Source organism: Bos indicus x Bos taurus, chromosome 10, assembly GCF_003369695.1.
Source record: "Bos indicus x Bos taurus breed Angus x Brahman F1 hybrid chromosome 10, Bos_hybrid_MaternalHap_v2.0, whole genome shotgun sequence".
Lineage (NCBI taxonomy): Eukaryota > Metazoa > Chordata > Mammalia > Artiodactyla > Bovidae > Bos > Bos indicus x Bos taurus.
The window spans coordinates 52398584-52420011 of NC_040085.1; the positions used below are offsets into that span (position 1 = coordinate 52398584).

Sequence of the window (21428 nt, forward strand, 5' to 3'; positions counted from 1 at the left end):
AACATATACTAAAGAACAGCAGCAGTGTACATCACAGACACCTAAAACTCACTGAGACCTTTTCTACTGTTATCACTGAGTTCTCTGTGCCTCTTTCCAGGTCTGTTTTCATCTTGACCACCTCTTACCCTCCACAGGACAGTGCTCAGATCTAACTGATTTTCATAAAGCCACCTCACTCCAGGTTCCAAATAAATAAACTTTTGAAGTTGCACTCTATTCTATGTAGATATATTATAAATACATTCAAACAGTATAGAGAGTATATAGCCTAGGGGAATGCAGATGATCACTTAGTGGAAAAAAGATGACTTCATTTGTTACCTACTCCCATGACTGTTGAAGATCTCTCCCTCTGAACTCCTACAGCATGTTTTTATTCCCTACAGACAAGCTTACAGTGCTCTGAACTATAAACAAGTACACATGCCTAATCTCGGAGACAGCAGGCTCTCAGACAAAAAAATATATATATATCTTCTATGTCTGTAGTCACCAGAAGCCTAAGACAGGGTCTTGTACAGGTGGGGGCAAAACACATGTTGAATCAGTGAATTACCGAATTAATATGAGTGAAAACGTGTGAGGGTGAAAGAGGAAGAGAGATGGGAAAAAAAGATCAGAGAATACAACAAAGAGAAAGGAGAAGGGAAGGAGCAAAAGAGAAAAAAGAAAGGGCAAAACCTTGGGAAGGAAATTATTTTTGTTAGAGAGAAGGATTATTATTATTTTTAATAATGAAAGAGGGTTGGAAAAAGCCATTGCTATGCATCTCATATCACAGCTATCAGCACTGGTCTTTAAACTGTCATTATAAACACCCTAAAACATCTCTCAGCCCTTCATATTCCAAGTGTCATTTCCCAATGCAACTACAGTATTCCCTATCTGACCAGAAGATACAAAGGCCCCACTTCAAAGCTACCAGACACTGGGTAATTTATGGTGAGAAGCGTCACTCTACCCCATTCAAGTCCTTTCTGTTGTGATAAATCTGTGTTTCATTTAAATAAACCAGGAGCTGAAATTTGAAAAATCTGATTAGAGGAATCTGAGCACTGTAACTGGATTTGACCTGTAAGTATTTAACTTTAGGTGAAGTTACTCATTGCAGAGTAATTTGACCTGGAAGATATACCACAAAACTTTGGAATTAGTCATAACAACACACACAAATTGAGCATTAGGTCAGTGACATCCTAAAGAACTATTTTTGTTCCTTTATACCTAGTACAAGGGCTCGGAATGACAGGTGTGGTCAATGTTCCCTGAATGAATAAAATGAATTTTTAAAGTCAGGTATTTAGGGCTGATAATCTTGGGGTCATCTGGCCGAACAACCTCATTTTAAAGATGAACAAACTAGAAATCCTGAGAGCTTTGAAAGCAAGCAAGCTAAACAAGCCAAAATATACTGCATCTGACATTTTCCCTTTTCCTTACTTTCCTAGAAATGTGTTAAGTGATTCTAAGTATTCTAATAAAATAAGTTTGGCTCTTAAAGAAGTGAGAGGGTTAAAAAAAAAAAAAAAAAGTGCCAAAGGACTTCCCTGGTGATACAGTGGATGATACAGTGGATGCTCTGTCTCCCAAGGCAGGGGAAACAGGTGGGTAAGATTCCACAGGCGGTGTGTAACTAAGCCTGAGAGCCACAAATACTGAGCCGGTGTGCTGCAAAGTCGCTGGGCCTTTTAACCTGTGTCACCGAAATGAGAAGCCCTCGTACCCAAGGAAGAATAACAGACCCCCCCAGCCCCCGTTTGCCACAACTAGAGAAAGCCTGCCTGAGGCAATGAAGATCCAGAACAATCAAATAAATAAAACTTTTAAAAGGTGCCTAGGACTAGGAAGGAGAGACTAGCAAAGGTAAATGAGGTTAAAGAAAATTATTTTTCTAAGCCTAATATATTTTTGGACAGGCCAATTTATTAATCAATTTAATCTGAAAAATTAATCTGAAGGAATTCTCAGAAAAAAGAAACACGAGGTGCATGAAAATGTTACAAACCAAGGGAGACCGCACATAACTAGTTTAAATCTCCACAGGCTTATTTCCTGTTCAAGTACGACCTCCTGGGATTACGTTTTACTGCAATGTTCATTACCAGATGACTTTTGGTTTTAAGAGAAGCCAAGGGCAAGTTGGAAATGCGATTCTTAACTAAACATAAAAAACCCCCCAAACCAAACCAAACAAACAAAAAAAAAACCCCTATGTCTGTTCTCACTTGTTTGTAATCAGGATGCAGGCTTGCAGAGGTAACACCCCAATTTCTGTAAGCAAAATATAACGACCCAGTCACGTCCTCAAAACAAACCAACATACAAACTTCACAGCCGGATCCAGCTGTCCTGCATGGGAGCCAGGAACTTATTCTAACAGCAAATAGATCAAAAGGGGGAACGCAAGACAAGCCAGATTTCAATCAAAAAGGAAAGGGTGTGCCCTGCTTTTTTTTTTTTTCTTTCCAACTTTCACCAAGCAGAAATCTTTGAAGGAGTCTTGGTGAAAAAAAACCTTTAGACGCTAGTCCCCCGAGCTACACCCCGGCGAGGGGGAAGGGGCAGGCACCTCGAGCTCTCACGACAGCGGCCCGCGCGAGCTCCAGCCCGGCGGGGAAGGGGCCGGTCCCGAACCCCACGAGGCCGGGCCCCCGAGTGATTCATCAGCAACTCGGGGTTCGCGCGCCTCCACCGCGGGCGACGCCCCAACACGTCCCACGGCTGCTACCCCGGCCCGTCAGCTCTGAAGCAACCCCCAGCGTCCCCTCGCTCCCCGAGTGGTATCGGTAGGGAAGGAGATCGCAAGCCGGGCGGCTGGAAAGCAGCAACCTCTCCCGCCTCAGCCACCATGGCCGGTGCGACTCCCTGCCCGCGCCCGCAGACGGCCTTCCTGGAAAGCACCGGACTGGGCTTACCTGACTGGCGTCCGCTGCGGCCACCGACCTCCTTCACAAACCTGCGGGGACTGCCTGCCGCTCGGTTCCCAGTACCCGCCCGTCCGCCTGCGTCCGCCTCCCAGGGAGTGGTCGGATCCACCCGCCGGCGTTCCCCCAACTCGACGGCGCTGGTTCCCACTCCGCCCCCAGACGCGCGTGCGCACTCCCAGATCGAGGAGGCATCCTGGGAGTTGTAGTCCGAGCGAGAAGGGCGCGACTCGGCGAAACCCTGGTATTTTCTTTTTGGTGGACGTTGAAAGAGGCTGTGAATACCAAGACTTAACACCAGCCCGAGGAAACGTCCTCTGCTCGTGGAATTATCTACCTTGGACCCTTTGAGAGCTATAAACAGAAGCTAACGGCTCATTAGTATAGATTTCCTTTTTTACTTTGACTTGTAGTCAAGAGGGACTCACGGCAGGACTTGTATGCTTGGTTGCTAATGCGAGGACATGACTTTGAGTCCTCTAAATTTTTCTTGAAAAACTGATAGAAAAGGAAACAAAGGCCAAGACACGAGAGAGACATAAATAAGGAGATGTCACCTCAAGGGCATTGTGACCCTAGTGAGTTCCTTAGGTATGAAACCAGGGATGATGTTGCAGAGATCAGTTTCAGCCCCATCCCAACCTCGCATTTTAGCTACAAGCTGTACACCAGGCAGTGGAACTGAAGTGATGGAAGTGGGAGAAAAAATAGTAGAGCTGCTTAGCCGGGAGCTGGGGCAGGTGGACACTCTGGAGGCGAAGAGGAAAAGAGCAGGAATACTTTAGAAGACAGCTCCACGGTGGCTTGTGAAATGGCTGCCTTTTGTCCAGTGCTCTGAGGAGAGGAAATAGCCATGACCTTGCTTTCATTAATCACTCGCCAGTAATTTTCCTGGTCTGCCCTTCAGGAATAAACCATTCATCGGAGCCAGCTCCACTTTGATACGCCTTCTTAAAAACAAAGCAAAACAAAACAAATGCATCCAGATAGAGGACTGAAGTGCCTGCTTGAGATACATTCCAGCTACTTCAGTTCGGTCGCTCAGTCGTGTCCGACTCTTTGCGACCCCATGAACCACAGCCATGAACCGCAGCCATGAACCACAGCACGCCAGGACTCCCTGTCCATCACCAACTCCCAGAGTCCACCCAAACCCATGTCCATCAAGTCGGTGATGCCATCCAACCATCTCATCCTCTGTGGTCCCCTTCTCCTCCTGCCCTCAATCTTTCCCAGAATCAGCGTCTTTTCAAATGAGTCAGCTCTTCGCATCAGGTGGCCAAAGTATTGGAGTTTCAGCTTCAACATCAGTCCTTTCAATGAACACCCAGGACTGATCTCCTTTAGGATGGACTGGTTGGATCTCCTTGCAGTCCAAGGCGCTCTCAAGAGTCTTCTCCAACACTACAGTTCAAAAGCATCAATTCTTCGGCATTCAGCTTTCTTCACAGTCCAACTCTCACATCCATACATGACCACTGGAAAAACCATAGTCTTGACTAGACGGACCTTTGTTGGCAAAGTAATGTCTCTGCTTTTTAATATGCTATCTAGGTTGGTCATAACTTTCCTTCCAAGGAGTAAGTGTCTTTTAATTTCATGGCGGCAATCACCATCTGCAGTGACTTTGGAGCCCCCCAAAATAGAGTCAGCCATGAAGTTTCCACTGTTTCCCCATCTATTTGCCATGAAATGATGGGACCAGATGCCATGATCTTAGTTTTCTGAATGTTGAGCTTTAAGCCACTTTTTCACTCTCCTCTTTCATTTTCATCAAGAGGCTCTTTAGTTCTTCTTCACTTTCTGCCATAAGGGTGGTGTTATCTGCATATCTGAGGTTATTGATATTTCTCCCGGCAATCTTGATTCCAGTTTGTGCTTCCTCCAGCCCGGCGTTTCTCATGATGATGGTTAAGCACCTCCCGGCATTTACTTCCGGGAGCGCCTGGGTAAACATCCTGGAATTTCATGCAGTTAGAATCTGCTAATTTAACAATAAAGATCACTAATGATTTGGGGGTTTTCAGAAGAAGAAAAAGAAAATAAAAACAGTTCCAAAATGCAAATACTCTTAGAAGGCTATTAACATGAAATCGTGTGCCACTGCATCTTATTTTCTATAGCATATTAGTGGGAATCTGTTTCTCAAATATTCTTGGAGATAATAACTGAGAGCAATGTCCTACAGAATTCAGAATTCAGGTTCAACTAATATTTATTGAATACTTAACCCACACCAAGAATTGTGCCAACACTCCCTTAATAATATATCATCCAATCCTCTAAATAACCTACAAAGACTATGTTAGTATCTTCTGTTTCTACATATGAGAAAACTAAGACTCAGAACATTTAAATAATCTGTGCAAGGTCACACAGTCAGTAATTGTGTGAGATCCAGAAATGAAGTACAGGTAGCCTGACTCAAATTCTAGCATGCTTTCCACCGTTGATCAGACTGTCTTCTGCTGCTGCTGCTGCTGCTAAGTCACTTCAGTCGTGTCCGACTCTGTGCGACCCCAGAGATGGCAGCCACCAGGCTCCGCCGTCCCTGGGATTCTCCAGGCAAGAACACTGGAGTGGGTTGCCATTGACTGTCTCCTAAATCTCATCCAATTCTTTAAGATAATCTGTGACTACATCTTAGTTCAGTTCAGTTCAGTAACTCAGTTGTGTCCGACTCTTTGCGACCCCATGGACTGCAGCACGCCAGGCCTCCCCGTCCATCACCAACTCCTGGAGTTTACTCAAACTCATGTCCGTTGAGTCGGTGATGCCATGCAATCATCTTATCCTCTGTCGTCCCCTTCTCCTCATGCCTTCAATCTTTTCCAGCACCAGGGTCTTTTCAAATGAGTCAGCTCTTCGAATCAGGTGGCCAAAGTATTGGAGTTTCAGCCTCAACATCAGTCCTTCCAATGAACATTCAGGACTGATTTCCTTTAGGGTGGACTGGTTGGATCTCCTTGCTGTGACCACATCTAAAGTACATTAAAAAATTTTCTAATACAGTCCAGGAAGATGCTCTTACTGGAAGAGCTGAATATCTGGATTCACTTGATAGTTCTGAATTTCATTAGAAGTTAATATATAGGTATTGTGACTAACTAAAAAGTCTCTTGTGAGTTCATGCTACACCTCGGGAAAAACTGACAAACCAGAGTGTCTGAAAAAGCAAGGGAACAGGGTTATCCAGATATGGTTTATTTTAAAGACTTTGCAGTAATACAGCTTCTTCTGCTTTACTCTTTAGGCAGAGAGGGCTTTTAATTCAGTATCTGACTGATTTAAAGATGACACATTTCCTCCCTGACCTTCCAATACAGGGTATTAGATATACACTAAATATATTTTCTTTTTTAGCTCTTTAACTTGTCCCTAACAAATGCCTTCATCTTTTGAAAATAAAGTGATTTGGTGATGGATTCTTTTCCTTTCTTCAGACAAGTGTTATCATATTATAATGACAAGGTTGACAAATATGAATCTCCTAAACCCACATACATTAAATATCACAAATGGGGCCAGAGGCATTACGAATAACATTTAAGTATTGGATAAAACTGTAAAAGCAAAACAAAACCCAGAATCTTCCTCACTGCTTTCTCTAACTATAATTTATTTCTCTATACAAGTGCCAGAACGGGTCTTTTTAAAACAAATCAGATCATGTCACCCCCTTCTCCAAACCACTTAGGGCTTCCCCAAATATTTCCAATACAATCCAAAGTTACAACCCCCACCAGTCCTTACGTGATTATTTTATTTCCTACCACACACACACTCTTTCTCTCTGCTCCAGTCACTTCAAGTTCTTTCTAGTATACTGGAGAATGCATTCCTCCCAAATACTCCTGGCTCATGCCCTCATTTTCATGAAGGTTCTGTTCAAATGTCACCTCTGAAATGTCTTCTCTGATCATCTTACCCTTTCTCCCCTTTACTTTGTCTTCTTAGCACCCTGTTGCTACCTAACATCTTGCTTGATATACTAATGTAAGCTCCAGGAGTTCACATCATTTACCCCTCTCTCCCTAGCATCTGCAACAATGCCTGACATATAGTAGGTATTCAATAAATACGTGAAATAAATAACCTTCCCTCCCCCTCCTGCACAGGAGTGGGACACAGAACCACAGGGTTCATGGTAAAGACCAGTCAAGGTTCTGATGCAGCCATAAACACCAGCTGGGAGAGGATTTTGCTCCACAGGCAAGAGGCAGTGAAACTCATCCTGAAATGGAGACAGAGCTCTCTTTTTAATGGACTACGCTTTACAAGTTGCCATTATTAGCTTACAGTTCGAAAAGCACAATTGTGGAAGAGGGAAAAAAAAAGAGGTAAAACCTGAAAATTATATTTACATAATTAAGTGGAAAGGGTAATCTAACTAAAAGGTTCGGTTCAGTTCAGTTCAGTTTGGTCACTCAGTCGTGTCCGACTCTTTGCGACTCTAACTAAAAGGTTAATCTGACTAAATAATCTAACTAAATGGAGGATTTCAATATTGTTCCCAATTATTTGCTCTCCTGTAAAGACTGCTTTACCCACTGTTATATGATTTGGAGTGCCTCCCTATATATATTTTCAGGTTTCTTTTCCTTCTTTCTTCACACAATTGTTTTTATATCATCCTCGCAAAACTTATAAACATGAATTTGCTTTGACCAGTAAAATGAGTGGAAGTGATGCTAAGACATCTTTGGGTGGAGGCTATAAAAGTGCTATTTCCACACCTGTGCTTACTCTTTCCTTCTCCCAGGAGGATGGCATGTATCAGATTGAGTCTTGTCCTTCTGCCTGGGTTTTGGAACAGATCACATGGAATCAGAGCTTTGGCTAAAAGCAGGTGTTGACATGTAACTCGAGCAGGAAGTAAACTGAGAGTTAGGTTTGTTTGTTACTATAGACTGACCTAGCAAAGCTGACTACTGCAGTGCCTATTCCATGAAAGGCAAGCCTCTGAAATAGAAGTGGTATGGCACCCCTCCCCCATGCATTTAGCCCCACTTCAAGTAATTGAAGTAACTTTCATTAAGTTTAGTGTACAGAAGAGAAGGAATCTGAGGCTGTTAGGTAAAATATTTGAGTAAGGAACAGAGTACACTTCCTGTTTTCAGGGTTTAGTGAGAGTGAAAGTGATTGATAAAGTGACACAGTAACTTTACTCAATGTTTTACAAGCCTAATTAGTGTTATCTTTAAATTTCCAGCCAGAGTAACTCATAAAGCCTGTTGCACTGAATCATCATTTGCAAATTAATGCCAGCAGCAATTTTCTTGTTATCAAAAGTTTCCTTTAGGAAATAGTTTCCTTGATATACTTATATTTTTTTTTATGTATTTTATAGCCCAGCAGAGAAAACGTAAGCTGAAGACATCAAGTTGTAACAAAAAAGGTAAAGATTTCATTCCTGGGAGCCTGGAGTTGGTTAAAGCAGTGCGAGGTAGGAATCAGAGAAGACAGACACCATAGCTGGTGTGTATGATTTTAAAGGAAGGATTTAAGCCTTTAGCTTGAAATATCCTTCCTTAGCACCCCCATGTCTGCTTGTTAGAAGCTTCCTCATGTTTCATTGTGCATCTCAAATGCTTGTTTCTCACTCAAACTTCCCCTAATGCCATCAGCTGGAATTAATTTTGCCATTCCTCACATTTTCATATCCTATTGTACCTCCACTGGAGGTGCACTAAATATACCCACCTTTCAGCCAGATGACAAAGGGCTAATTCAAATTTTCAGCCAAAGCCAAAGTTGCTCATAAATGTCACTATCAAAAAATAAATTTCTAGGATACACAAATAAACCTAAAAACTGATGCCCAAATTTAACTTACTGTTTTAATATTATTTAAAGTATTAGTGCTTAAATAGTAAAGCTTAACATAGCATAGGAATAATAATTTCCAAGCTCTGTGAGCTGGAAGACTTGTACAGTCACTGGAGAGAGTCATATTTCAGCTGAGGTGAGTAGATGAACAGAGCCATGTCCTAAATGTAACTAAGAATTAAATTCTTGTTTTAAATTATATGTTCTAGGTACACCAAAGATTTCCACAAAGAATAGAGTTATGATATAATCTCTTCTTATCCTTCCTTGTATCATTACTTAAAGTTTTAAAAACATTTATTGAATAAAAAAGATATACTTGTTATTCCTAAGGTATCTAGCTAATGCAGTCCGTATTTGTAGTAGCTGTCAACCTATTTCTCTACTTAACTGCTTGAAAGTTCTTAATAATTTTTGAGTTGATTTCTTTTTAATTGATGTTGAACACAAAATGAAGGAATTACTACAGATTTTACTTAGCCAATCAGCAATATAATTTAATATTGCAACAATATTGCAATTGATAGAATTGCAACAAATAACAGAGATTCCTCACTAGATTAAATCTAGAATACCCGCCTATATCTAAAAATGAACATTCATAAAATAATAGCAAATCTAAATGACATACTTTGTTATCAGTGACACTGTTGACTGATTAGATATAATAATAACCTTTAAAAACATATAAACATGAATCATGACAAAGTTCAAGGATGACCGAAATAATAGTGAAGTGAAAGTGAAAATGAAGTCATTCAGTCATGTCCGACTCTTTGTGACCCCATGGACTGTAGCCTATCAGGCTCCTCCATCCATGGGATTCTCCAGGCAGGAATACTGGAGTGCGTTGCTATTTCCTTCTCCAGGAGATCTTCCCAACCCTGGGATTGAATCCGGGTTGCAAAGAGTCTGACACGACTGAGCGACTTCACCTTCACTTTCACTTCACTATTATTTCCCTTATCCTTGAACTTTGTCATTTAACTTAACTTTGTCAGTTAAGATTTGTTAGTTAAGATGCTAAACCTAGATAGCATATTGAAAAGCAGAGGCATTACTTTGCCAACAAAGGTCCGTCTAGTCAAGGCTATGGTTTTTCCTGTGGTCATGTATGGATGTGAGAATTGGACTGTGAAGAAAGCTGAGTGCTGAAGAATCGATGCTTTTGAAATGTGGTGTTGGAGAAGACTCTTGAGAGTCCCTTGGACTGCAAGGAGATCCAACTAGTCTATTCTAAAGGAGATCAACCCTGGGTGTTCTTTGGAAGGAATGATGCTAAAGCTGAAACTCCAATACTTTGGCCACATCCTGCGAAGAGTTGACTCATTGGAAAAGACTGATGCTGGGAGGGATTGGGGGCAGGAGGAGAATGGGATGACAGAGGATGAGATGGCTGGATGGCATCACTGACTTGATGGACGTGAGTTTGAGTGAACTCTGGGAGTTGGTGATGGACAGGGAGGCCTGGCGTGCTGCAATTCATGGTTGCAAAGAGTCGGACATGACTGAGCAACTGAACTGAACTCAAAGTCTTTATCCACACAGATGGTAATTAAGTCACATTTTTTCCATTCTATCTTTTGTAGTTGGTTTTTGGATTAAGAGTAGAAAACTGTACTGTTGTTTCTATACAACTTTGTCTGTTTAGATACAGGCATAGACTTTGGCCTGTCTAGATAGTTTTAAACCTGTCAAAGTGTTCCTTGTCTATCCTGGAGCCTATGAGCTAAAGATTCAATCTATAGTCTATGAGTATCACATCCAAATTACTGATGAACTGTTAACTAAAACTCACCAAGGAAATAGCTGAATAGTGGCTAAGCCCTTCTGGTTGAAATTCTTCCATTCATCAGCCTTTACTTATGATCATGAATTAAAAAGACTGTTTAAACCAGCCATTTAATTACTTTGATGAATTGTTGTGCAGCCCATGTTTTTCAAGGATACGTGAAACTTTCTCAAATGTCTCAATGAGATCTAAACTCTTATGATTTCCTACCATTTATTTTATGTGAACCTATGCTGCCTCTTTGGAGAAGGCAATGGCAACCCACTCCAGTACTCTTGCCTGGAAAATCCCATGGGCGGAAGAGCCTGGTAGGCTGCAGTCCATGGGATCGCAGAGTCGGACATGACTGAGCAACTTCACTTTCACTTTTCACTTTCATGCATTGGAGAAGGAAATGACAACCCACTCCAGTGTTCTTGCCTGGAGAATCCCAGGGACGGGGGACCCTGGTGGGCTGCCGTCTATGGGGTCACACAGAGTCAGACACAACTGAAGCAACTTAGCAGCAGCAGCATGCTGCCTCTTAGAGATCACTGCTTCACTTCTAAGTGCTTACAAACCACTAAAGTGGATAATATACTTTTCTAAAATGTTGCTCAGGACCAATAAGTTCAGTGGTCTAGAGTTTGGAGAACTCTCCCATCTTTGCCCAGCTTCCACCTCCACCACCAAACCTTTTGAGTCATGCATTGATTCTCCTACAGCATCGCATTTCTTAGGTTGGTTGGGCCCAAAGTGTAGCCCGCCTCATTAAAGCATGCATACACCTAGTTCCTGTGAAGGCCCTGTGATATGAGGGACACTTGCAGGATGCTGTGGGCATCTGATTGTGTTCCCTGACTGGGAGAACTGAGAAGTTAGTTGGAAGCAGGGCAGAGAGGGTGTGGGGCACCACTTCCTAGAGCCCCAGAGAAAGGCTGTATGATCAAACCAAGAGAAGGTGTCCATAACAAAATCAAGCATAACATACAACTGACCCAAAATCAAGGAGTCACTCCTGAGGCCAGACTGCCAAATCCAAAGGAGGGCACCCAGAAAGCAGGGCAAATGCAAGCAGGGTGAAACATCAGGGGATTCACGAAAAGCTAAGTGAGGGGGTGGGTCAGGAGTAACTCCTGAGTCAGCTCTATCTTATTCATATTTGATTCATGGAGTGATGGGGGAGGGCCTATCTGACAGAAAGGGGATGGATGATGAAAACACAAAAACTAATAAGATTCAGTCCTTCTTAAATTCCCAACACTGTCAGCATAAAATGGAGAACTTTGTCATTAATATCCATGGATACTTATTTAGGTTAGAATTTTTCTAATATCTAAGTGCCTTCTATATGCCAGGAACTGCTCTAAATGTTTACATGTGCATCCTCATGATAGCCCTAATGGGAAGCTGGGTTGTGATTCTTATTTTAGAAGTGAAGAAACTGAGGCTGGGTAATTTGCAGAAACTCACACAACTAACAGAAGTCAGATTCTGATCCCAAAGCGCACACCTGTAATGCCTATTCATTATAGCCCCATAGACTGAAAGAGAATTCTTCAAATAATTACTATACTTCCTTGACCATGAACAGGTGTGAGACAGCAAATCCAGAAACTCGACACAGGCCTTCTATGCTTCTTCTTGGACTTTGTCATCAGTCCAAGTGACAAAGAGTTTGAGCATAGTTCAACAGGGCAGCAGAAAGAATAGGTTTTCCTGTTTTTCTAGGACAAACCTTTACAATGTAACTGTTATTTTTAGTGTTCCCTGTTTTGAATTCCAGCCTAGTTTACAAAGAAAGCAATTCCAAAATTAATATAAAAAATTCAAGGTAAAACACTTAAAACCTCTTTGAGTTACCTGTATTCTTGTTCCCATTTATTGTAACAAATGTGAACTGTTTAGCTGAATGTTGTATGTGTGTGTGTATTTTCATTTTGATAATAACGTCTTGTTTCTCCTCTGGCTACTTCTGGTTGTCTGTCTACTTCTTATCTTCTTCATAATAGGGACACTCTAAGGTCCTTTCTAGCAAATGTACTTTTCTAATATGAGAACACGGTGCCAATCATTTATTTTAAAAAGACCAGATGTCTTAAAATTATCCAGATTAAATCAGTCCTTGCTTTCATTTTTAAAAAGAAAAGTTTATTAATTCCTAGTATTCTGTACATTTTCACTTGGAAATTTCATTCCAGACACAAATGAATACATTATTATCTCTAAAAGCAGAAAGATATTGATTAATTAAAACAGTATACATTTACCTTAGCGTTAGATCAGGCTGGCAAATTCCAAAGAGTCAAACACTGCATCTATTTATGCCACCTGGGATCCTTATTAATTATCATGGGAAAAGTACTTCACGCTTCATACATTTTGCTTTTTCACACATTTCCCACAAAATGTTCAATTTCACATTTAAAAGGCAAATTAGTTTTCAATTCCCTAATGAATATAATCAATATCTACCTTTGGAAAGTTTCAAAGTGAAAAACAAAACTATGTGCATTTTCCAATAACCACTTAGCCAAATAAATATTGCCATTATAAGTTTAAACAGCTTACAAAGTATTATTTCCTTTGTTCTCTTCAAAATAATACAGGGACACATCAAGTCACATATTACAAGCATCTGAACTGGGAAAGTATTACACACTGGTGGCATGCAAGTATTTTACATTTTTTAATGCAATGAAAAATGCTCTTGTTTTCTTTAAATAGATGAAACAGAATTAAGATAAAGTTTCAATTAAAATATAAATATTATTCCATGAATATAATGGGGTTTTTTAAAAAGCAAAGTGGCAGAGATGAGAATTTTAGTTCTGAAGAATTTCTTTCTTAACTAAAGATTGTCACTGGCAAAATTTGGTACTAAAATAAAATGTCCTTTAAAAGTACACCTTCTATCCATCTCACCATATGGCCAATTCTTATCTATCCACATTTAGATTATCCATGGGAAAGCGTTAATCCTGGACAAGCTTCTCTCAGTCGCACAGTGTACTGTGTGATTGGCTTCTATTATTCAGTCGATATGTGCTCAGACTCTCTCCGTCTTTAAATAAAAATCTATGAAAAACATGCCATGTTTACTATGCTCAGTTTCTTTACATTTCCTTCTTTCTTTTGCTACTAATTTTGAGGAGAAAATATATTTTAAAATGTCCTTTTTGAAAAGGCTGCTTCTCTAGAACTATTCTGAAGACAGTAAAAACCACTGAAGAGGAAGAAATAGCTCTGTGGAATGTTCAGACCCCTTCCTCTGAACAAAGCCTACGGAGGAGAGGAGGAGCCACAAGGGAGGCATAGAGCACCCACGTTCACAGGTGACAGAAACATTGAGAACCACAGGATTGTAACATTTGGGAGCTGGAAGGGACCTTAGACAGCATCTAATCCACTCACTCATTTTACAAAGGAAATGAAGATTAGATGAAAGACCCGCCCAAAGTCAGACATAGTGAAAAAAGTGAGAGTGTTAGTTGCTCAATTGTCTCACTCTTTGTGACCCCATGGACTATAGCCCCACCAGGCTCCTCTGTCCATGGAATTCTTCAGGCAAGAATAATGGAATGGGCAGCCATTCCCTTCTCAGGGGATCTTCCCAACCCAGGGATCAAACCCAGGTCTCCTGCTTTGCAGGCAGGTTCTTTACCGCCTGAGCCACTAGGGAAGCCACACAGAGCTGACGTCGAAATCAGTTTTATTTTCCAAAAGTATCACATGGTGGCAAATGGAGCATGATTCTTGCGGGGCTGGAGGACATTTCGATTCAAGCAACATTTATTAAGCACCTATTATGTACAAGGCACCTTACTAGATGCTACTGAAGATGCAAAGATTCATGAGACAGTCCCTGCCTCCCAGTGCTTATGAAAGTCCCTTGAGGCTATGTTTCAATATCTTAGCAGAAAATAATACTGATCAGGGCTAAGGTTGCTGGTGATAACAAAGCAGCTGATGCCTGGGAGAGCTGACCTCACAAGTGATAGTTTCTCCCCTTTGTTCTTAGGGCTCAAGCCTGTTACACAGCTGCTGGGGCCCTAACGACAGTCTTCTTTTCTAGGCCTCCAATCACACCTCAAGCCTTAGCCGAACCCACCCCCTGAGTAGTGACAGAGCTCACTGGAGAGCAGCGGTGCTCCAGACCCTCCCCTCAGTTCTTAATTACTGTTTGTTTCCCCCTGTGTCCAGCCTTAGGCTCTCTGCAAGGGTCCTGACCATATCCCAGGGTGCTGTCAAAATGGCCCAGGACAATGCGCCACCCCCCCACATGCACACTTCACTGGTATGTCTAACACCCACAGCACCTATCTACTACTTCTCCGACTTCTATGTTGAAACTAAAATAACTCCAGTCCCCGACATCATACCCACGCTTCAATTCCCCGTATTCAAAAAGATGTGAAAGATGTAGTTGTTGCTTAGAAGAAAACAGATTCAAGAGGCAGTGGAAAACAGTAGTGAATCGATAATAAAAAATGATCTCCCACTTTTGTATAGCCCTTTCCAGTATCGTGTTTTCATCCCAATAGCTGATATATTCTCACCACAACTCTGTGAGGTAGTTAGTGAAGGTTATTCCCATTATAGTATAACTGAAGAACCTTAGGTTTGAGAGACTGAGTGACTTGCCCCATAGTCTCCCAGCTAAGAAAGTATGGAGCCAAGTGTCAAGTGTCTTGACTCCAAATCCAGTGCTCTTCCCCCTATATAGTCTATAATTGTCAGGCAATTGAATGAATTGCCCATGATCATATACCTGCTAAGTGTTGGTGATGGGATTAGGAGTCAGTCTCCAAATCTGTTAGTATGGTGCCCTTCCACCATACCAACTAGCAGAGCCAATGTGCTCAGAATGACTACCATGGAAGATGTCAGAGAAAAGTCTAGTCTCCTTCACCCTCCTCCAGGTCAACGATGCATCACAGAACTGGGATAACCTCTGATATGTGTACAACCTTCCTAGAACAGGCAGGTTATAAATTCAAACCTTGCCACTCCTCCTCCATCCATCTTCTGAATGTTTAATCATAGCTGTTACGGGCAGAGGAGAAAGAGGTAAGCTGAGCAGAGCTTACTTCTACCCTTAGGCAAGGGAAAAACATTAATTTCCATCTACCTTCTCCACAGCACCTAGCCCCTCCACACTACTAAACTCCTGAACCACAAAACAAAATTTGATCTGACCTAGAGTTGGGAGCAAGAACAGTGACTACATCCTTGAAATTCTGGGTCCTTTTCTCTCTCCAGCTTGTTACCAGGGGCCTGATCATGTGATTTTCATCCAGAGGGCACGCCTGATGCTCCCAAGAATTCGCACACCTTTCCTTTGCATGTGTCTCCATCCTTGAGTATTGAGGATGGCACAGTGAGTGGCAGGGATGTTTTAAATTAGGAGCAATAAGGGGAAATTGTTACTGTTACTGGAAGGCAAAGCTAAAATATTTCTTAGTTCTCTGTTCATTACAATGAATATAGCTATCATTGCTTCATTAGTGGAAGAGAAGAAGGAAGCTACAGAATCATGATTTCAAACCCAACTCCAGAAATAGTTCTCCTGGGGATAGGTAACACAGCACAGAACCCAGTGTTCACAGCTCCCTGCTAGTTTTTACATATGCAATCAATACTTGAGCTAAAAAATGGTATCTACTTTCCAAAAGAGCACTCTACCCCAAAACCCAGAAGCACAGGTCAAATTATAATAGTCTTACACTTCCTGTCTCCTTCACAGTGCCTAGAAGAGGGCTAAGTACATCATGACCACAAAAAAGGAAAATATCCTCAAACTCTTGGAACTTTTAGAGGGCTATCTTACACTTAAAGCATGTTGATGCTTAAATCGGTTTCAGGATTGACTGAAATGTTCTCATGGCAGTTATTCAGAACACACTGGTTTCCTTAATGCTGGTGCCCTGCCAGGGGCCACATTTCTGTCTGGAAGGGAAGCAGCCGTTCTTTTGATTTGATGTGCCAGGCTTCCCTTACGGAAATTGTTTTGAGGAGTATAGGCATTGGGATGCTTTGTGAGTTTTTAAATGGAGATGGGCTTGTATTGTAAGATGAAGTGCGTGCTTTAAGATGGGTGAGTTGCACGAGCCCCTTCAGGTTAGCGATTCTCTACCTAACCTAGGCCCGCATCAACTCTGACAGAGGAGAGGGGAGAGGAGCTGGGAGACAGCATCTCCCTTCACTCAGGAGTCCAGCTTTGGCCAAATACCTCCTTTATAGTATTTGGCAATCTTTAATGTACAAAATATTTATATACAATATATCCTACAAAAATCGAAGGAAGGGGCCTAAGCATGTTGATGGAGATGAAAACACTTTCACTCATACACTTTAGGCATATGGAGAGACTTGGTGCTGGAACAATGAAATGATTTCCAAGCTTCCCTAAGAGTTATCTTCCATAATGCTACGAAATTTGGTGGTTGGTGACCTAAGCTGCAATTTCTAGGGAGTGATTTCATATTTAACCTGGGCCTAAAGCAGCTCTAAAAAGAACAAGGGAAATGGGGCTGGGGAGAGAGTATCTCCCTTCAATCAGTGGTCCAGATGCAGCCAAATACCCAGGTAGATATTTGGCAACACACACACACTCACATGACATTTATTTACATTATGCCCTACTAAGATGAAAGGCAGGAATTTAATCGTGCTGATGAGGATAAAGCAGCTTTCATTACACACTTCTGGCAGATGGGGAGATGTGCTGGACTAATGACATGATCTCTCTAGACTTCCAGAATATCTCCAAAAAGTTATCTTCCACATATGCTGGGATGGGTGTTGGTGACAGGAGCCTGTAAGTCCAGGTGAATGATTTTACACTTAGGGTGGGCCTGTACAAGTCTAACAGGGGAAAGGAGGTGGTCTGGGGAAAGATGACCTCCCTTCAATCAATTGTCCAGATGCTGCCAAATATCTTGACATAATATTTGACAAAATGCATATGCATAAAGATATTGTATATACATTATGCTCCACCATGATGGATGGTAAGGGATAACCATGCTCAGGATCACGAAGGAACTTCTACTTACATACACTGCAGAGATGGGGAAATGAAGTCCTAGGTTAATTAAATGATATATAGGCCCTCTAAATTTAAGTTTATCTTCTAATAGTTAAGTGAATACTCATGGAAATGCCACCTTTAAAGCTACTTCAAAAACACAGGTAATGATAAGTTGATTAGTAATAAATATTTGATTTAATAGATTCTATATACATTTGACCTAACTATTTTGTAAGCTAAAAACAGTGCTAAGTTTTGACAATATCCCATTATTTTGCTTTAATACTATCAACAACTGCAGCACAGTCACCATCAAGTCCTGACCTTTTTCCTTCTTCCTGCCAGGGTTTGCCTTTAGCCTCGGGACAACAGTATCTTGGGGCTGCAGGGAATACTCTGTGTAGGATCCAAGATTTCTTAGGGGAGAAAGCAAGAAAGAGAGTAAATGAGAGCAGAAAGGAAAAAGCCTTACTTAGTGGGGCATGTCAGGGACTCTGCACTTGAATATATTTGCAACAAATCTGAAGGGAAAGGAGAAAGACAACTGAGAAACAGAAATGTTCTTCCCTTTGGCAACATGGTAACCAAAACATGTATACAAAAAACAAAAAAAAAAGAAGAAAAACTATACATTTTACCCAGTGCTATGCTGATGGTAGATGCATGAACCAGCAACCTGGGGACAGGTGAGATAGGGGAAAGTCTTGATTTATAACATTTATCAATTTCCATGCCATGATCAATTTCAAACTACCAACAAGAAGTATGGAACTTCTTAGTTGGGAAGAACTAGCGAGTTGGGGAGAGATGTATAATAGCATACCACGATATAGTATTTCTGCCAAAAAAAATGTGTGCCAAAAACACAATAGGTGCAAATAATCTCAAGAGTACGAAAATGGCAAAATGTATTTTTGAGTATTACTTTTTTATATATAATTATTTAATTGTAAGTGCATGCCATTTAATTTTTAATAATGGTTGTGCTTAGCAACCAGTTTTCAAAATTCTTGATAATTTAATAATGGTGAAACCTGTATGAGTTGGCTCCAACATACCACACCTAAAGGGAAAGAAAAAAAAATCAAATAGTAGTTACTACTTTTTTTTTTAATATATAGGGAAATCTAGCAGAAAACTAAAGAATCTTTGCGATTTCCAAAATTCAATATGCTCTGCTCATTATTCCCTCAAAAAGTATAATAAAATATTCTTACATCTTAAAGGATTTTATTTTGTTTTTTTCTTTTTCTTTTTTCAAAAGATTTTAGAGCTAGAGATGTGGACACTTACAAGTAAATATCTAATTTTATTGGGTTGGTCAAAAAGTTCGTTTAAAGGTCAAAAAAGTTGGTTGAAAAGATATTACAGAAAAACCCAAAAAAACCTAAAGAAAGGACTTTCTCTCCAGTTTCTGTGCCTTTTATAAACTAACTAGAATTATGTATGAGTTGTTTTCCCATTTATTTATTTTATTGCTATCAAGCAACTCAGGAACACTCAATTACTTAGTGAATTCCTCTGCCTGAGTCAGCAACTCCTTTAGCTCCAGGTGTCATCAAGACGAAGGACACTACCTTTACAAGGCTCAGGATTACAGAGAAGAAAGAGAAAGAACTGGAAGGAAAGGAGGGGGAAGAGGGAGAGGGGCCTAAGGCAATGTCAGAGGGCCATTAATTCTAGCCTTAGGCACTGACAGTAATCAAAGAGCTGGTGCCAGAGGCTGCAGTCGCAAATGTCCTTAGCTTAACATGACACTGTTGGCTGCTGGAAAAAAGATTCAAGCATCTATCAGCCAGTCATCGAAGTTGTACTTTCACAGGCTTTGTCCTTGAGATGACAAACTCTGGATAAATAATAATTCACATTTTTTCCTGATGTTTGCAAATGTCTGGATGGATCATGCCATGTGAACAAAATCTACATAATTATCTTGAACGTTCATATCTCATCCTGTGATCTTGTTGCCCTAAAGACAAAGCAATAAATGCTTCTAAAATCTGCCAAAATAATGTAATCGTGTGTAACAGATAACCTTGAAGTGCAATTATTACTGTTTTACTTAGAATGTACTATTTGAAAAGCTTTCCTCTTATAATTTAAAAATTTCCCATCATGGCTGGAAAACTTTAAAACAGTTTTATAAAATGTTATCCATAGAGTGATGTTAAAGACCGAATGTATGTGGAATAATCAGTAAAAGTAGCTAATTCATTTTGCTATGCATGAGTCTGGCTTAAAGCTATATTTGTGGGTGAATAAATATTTCATACTTATTTGCTAAAGCTGTGTTTATGTATCATAATGCTGTCTTCTTTTTATGAGGATGACACCACTGATCTTCAACCAGCAGGGCATTTGCATTTAGTGACTTTTCTGGAACTAAGGGAGAATTTGTGCCAAGCTGGTCACATTTTCTCACTCAGTGAAAGATTGGCAATACTAACTTCTTATGTGGTCAGGAGAACACTTCTGTTGTATTTAGCCTAACTCAAAGCTAAGCATGTAAACAGAGGTAGGCCTCTATCTTAATCACAGTTACAAACACATTTATATATTAAGTTCCTTTCAACGGTTAAAAAAAAAGTTCACATAAGAAAGCAAGATAACCCAATATGAAAATGGTTAAATCATTTTTGATTGCTGTCACGACTAAGATCTGCATAAATCCATTGGTGCAAGTCGCCAGAGGTGTCCAGGGACAAATAAAGCAGTTGCATATGTTAAAAAATCCAAGACAAATATGTAGCACTAAAAAAGAATAACAGTTAAATTATTAGTTGCTTGGCTAATGGAAATGAACAACCTTTGATAAAATGGTCCCAGTGAAGAAGGAGAAGAGCTTCTGTTTTTAAATTGCTGCCGTGGGGAAACTTCGCCTCTTTTTGTGGAAGTTTACCTTCTGTCTCCTTCAACTCGCTTTTTACGAACTAGATGAGAAAGAAAAAAAGGTTTGAAAAGACAAAATGAAGGAGAGGGAATATTCCTTAAATTTCAGACAAACAACAATAATCACACAGAATAGCAATCCCACACGCTTGAGGACAGTTATTCAATAATTATCCATGGCAACACATGGAAATGATCGAATAGCCCAGTGCTTTGTGGAATTTACATTTAAATAAAGCTATATCTGATAGTTGGGAACTTGAATCTTAGACCTTTCCAATTTCAACGGAGTAGAAATCTGAAACAAACCCATGAGACGGTGAACCTCTCCTGTTCCATAGCACATCCATAGCACATCTTCTCAGCTTCTGTGAAACTCAGTCACCAACTGGCTAAAACTAATTCCCTAGGATGATACATTCACAATTCTGATTTTGAGTTGAAGACCAGGAAGAGCTGCAAACAGAAGTTTAAAGTTTCTAAACCTGTTTTAAATGGAAACTTCAAAATAGCAACCTCCAAGGAAGGCGTGCTGAAGAAGGGAATGGCTACCCACTCCAGTATTCTTGCCTGGAGAATTCCATGGACAGAGGAGCCTGGCAGGCTACAGTCCATGGGGTCGCAAAGAATCGGATACAACTGAGCAAAACAACAACAACAAGGAGGGTGTTATTCAGGTGTCAGCAAACTCAGAGATTAAGGTTCATTTAATCCAGTGTGAGTGTGTGAGTGCTCAAGTCACTTCAGCCTCTTTGCAACTCTGTGGACTGTAGCCCGCCAGGTTCCTCCAGTCTCCTCTGTCCATGGGATTCTCCAGGCAAGAATATTGGATTGGATTGCCATGCCTTCTTCCAGGGGATCTTTTCAACCCAGGGATTGAACCCACATCTCCTGTGTCATTGGCAGATTCTTGACCCACTGAGCCACCTGGGAAGCCCCCTGTAATCTGGTACTTAGTAACAAAGGAGCTAGCCTGACT

At 40.8% G+C, this 21428-nt stretch overlaps 2 protein-coding genes across 4 annotated transcripts in view; both read right to left on the minus strand.

Moving 5' to 3' along the window:
* The window catches only part of TMOD3 (tropomodulin 3), an 87241-nt gene extending 84142 nt beyond the window's left edge, over nucleotides 1-3099 (minus strand). The window contains exon 1 of one of the 2 annotated variants that reach the window (XM_027554004.1): nucleotides 2919-3068. The gene's annotated coding sequence lies outside the window, so the exon portion shown is untranslated. Of the gene's footprint in view, nucleotides 1-2918 lie in introns of both variants that reach the window. The other variant, XM_027554003.1, reaches the window with a different exon arrangement.
* A 9557-nt stretch (nucleotides 3100-12656) lies between these two features.
* The window catches only part of TMOD2 (tropomodulin 2), a 55543-nt gene continuing 46771 nt past the window's right edge, over nucleotides 12657-21428 (minus strand). For both annotated transcript variants that reach the window (XM_027554006.1, XM_027554007.1), the window contains exon 10: nucleotides 12657-20490. In XM_027554006.1, coding sequence (XP_027409807.1) covers nucleotides 20456-20490 — 35 coding nt within the window. In that variant the 3' untranslated portion in view covers nucleotides 12657-20455. The remainder of the gene's footprint in view (nucleotides 20491-21428) is intronic.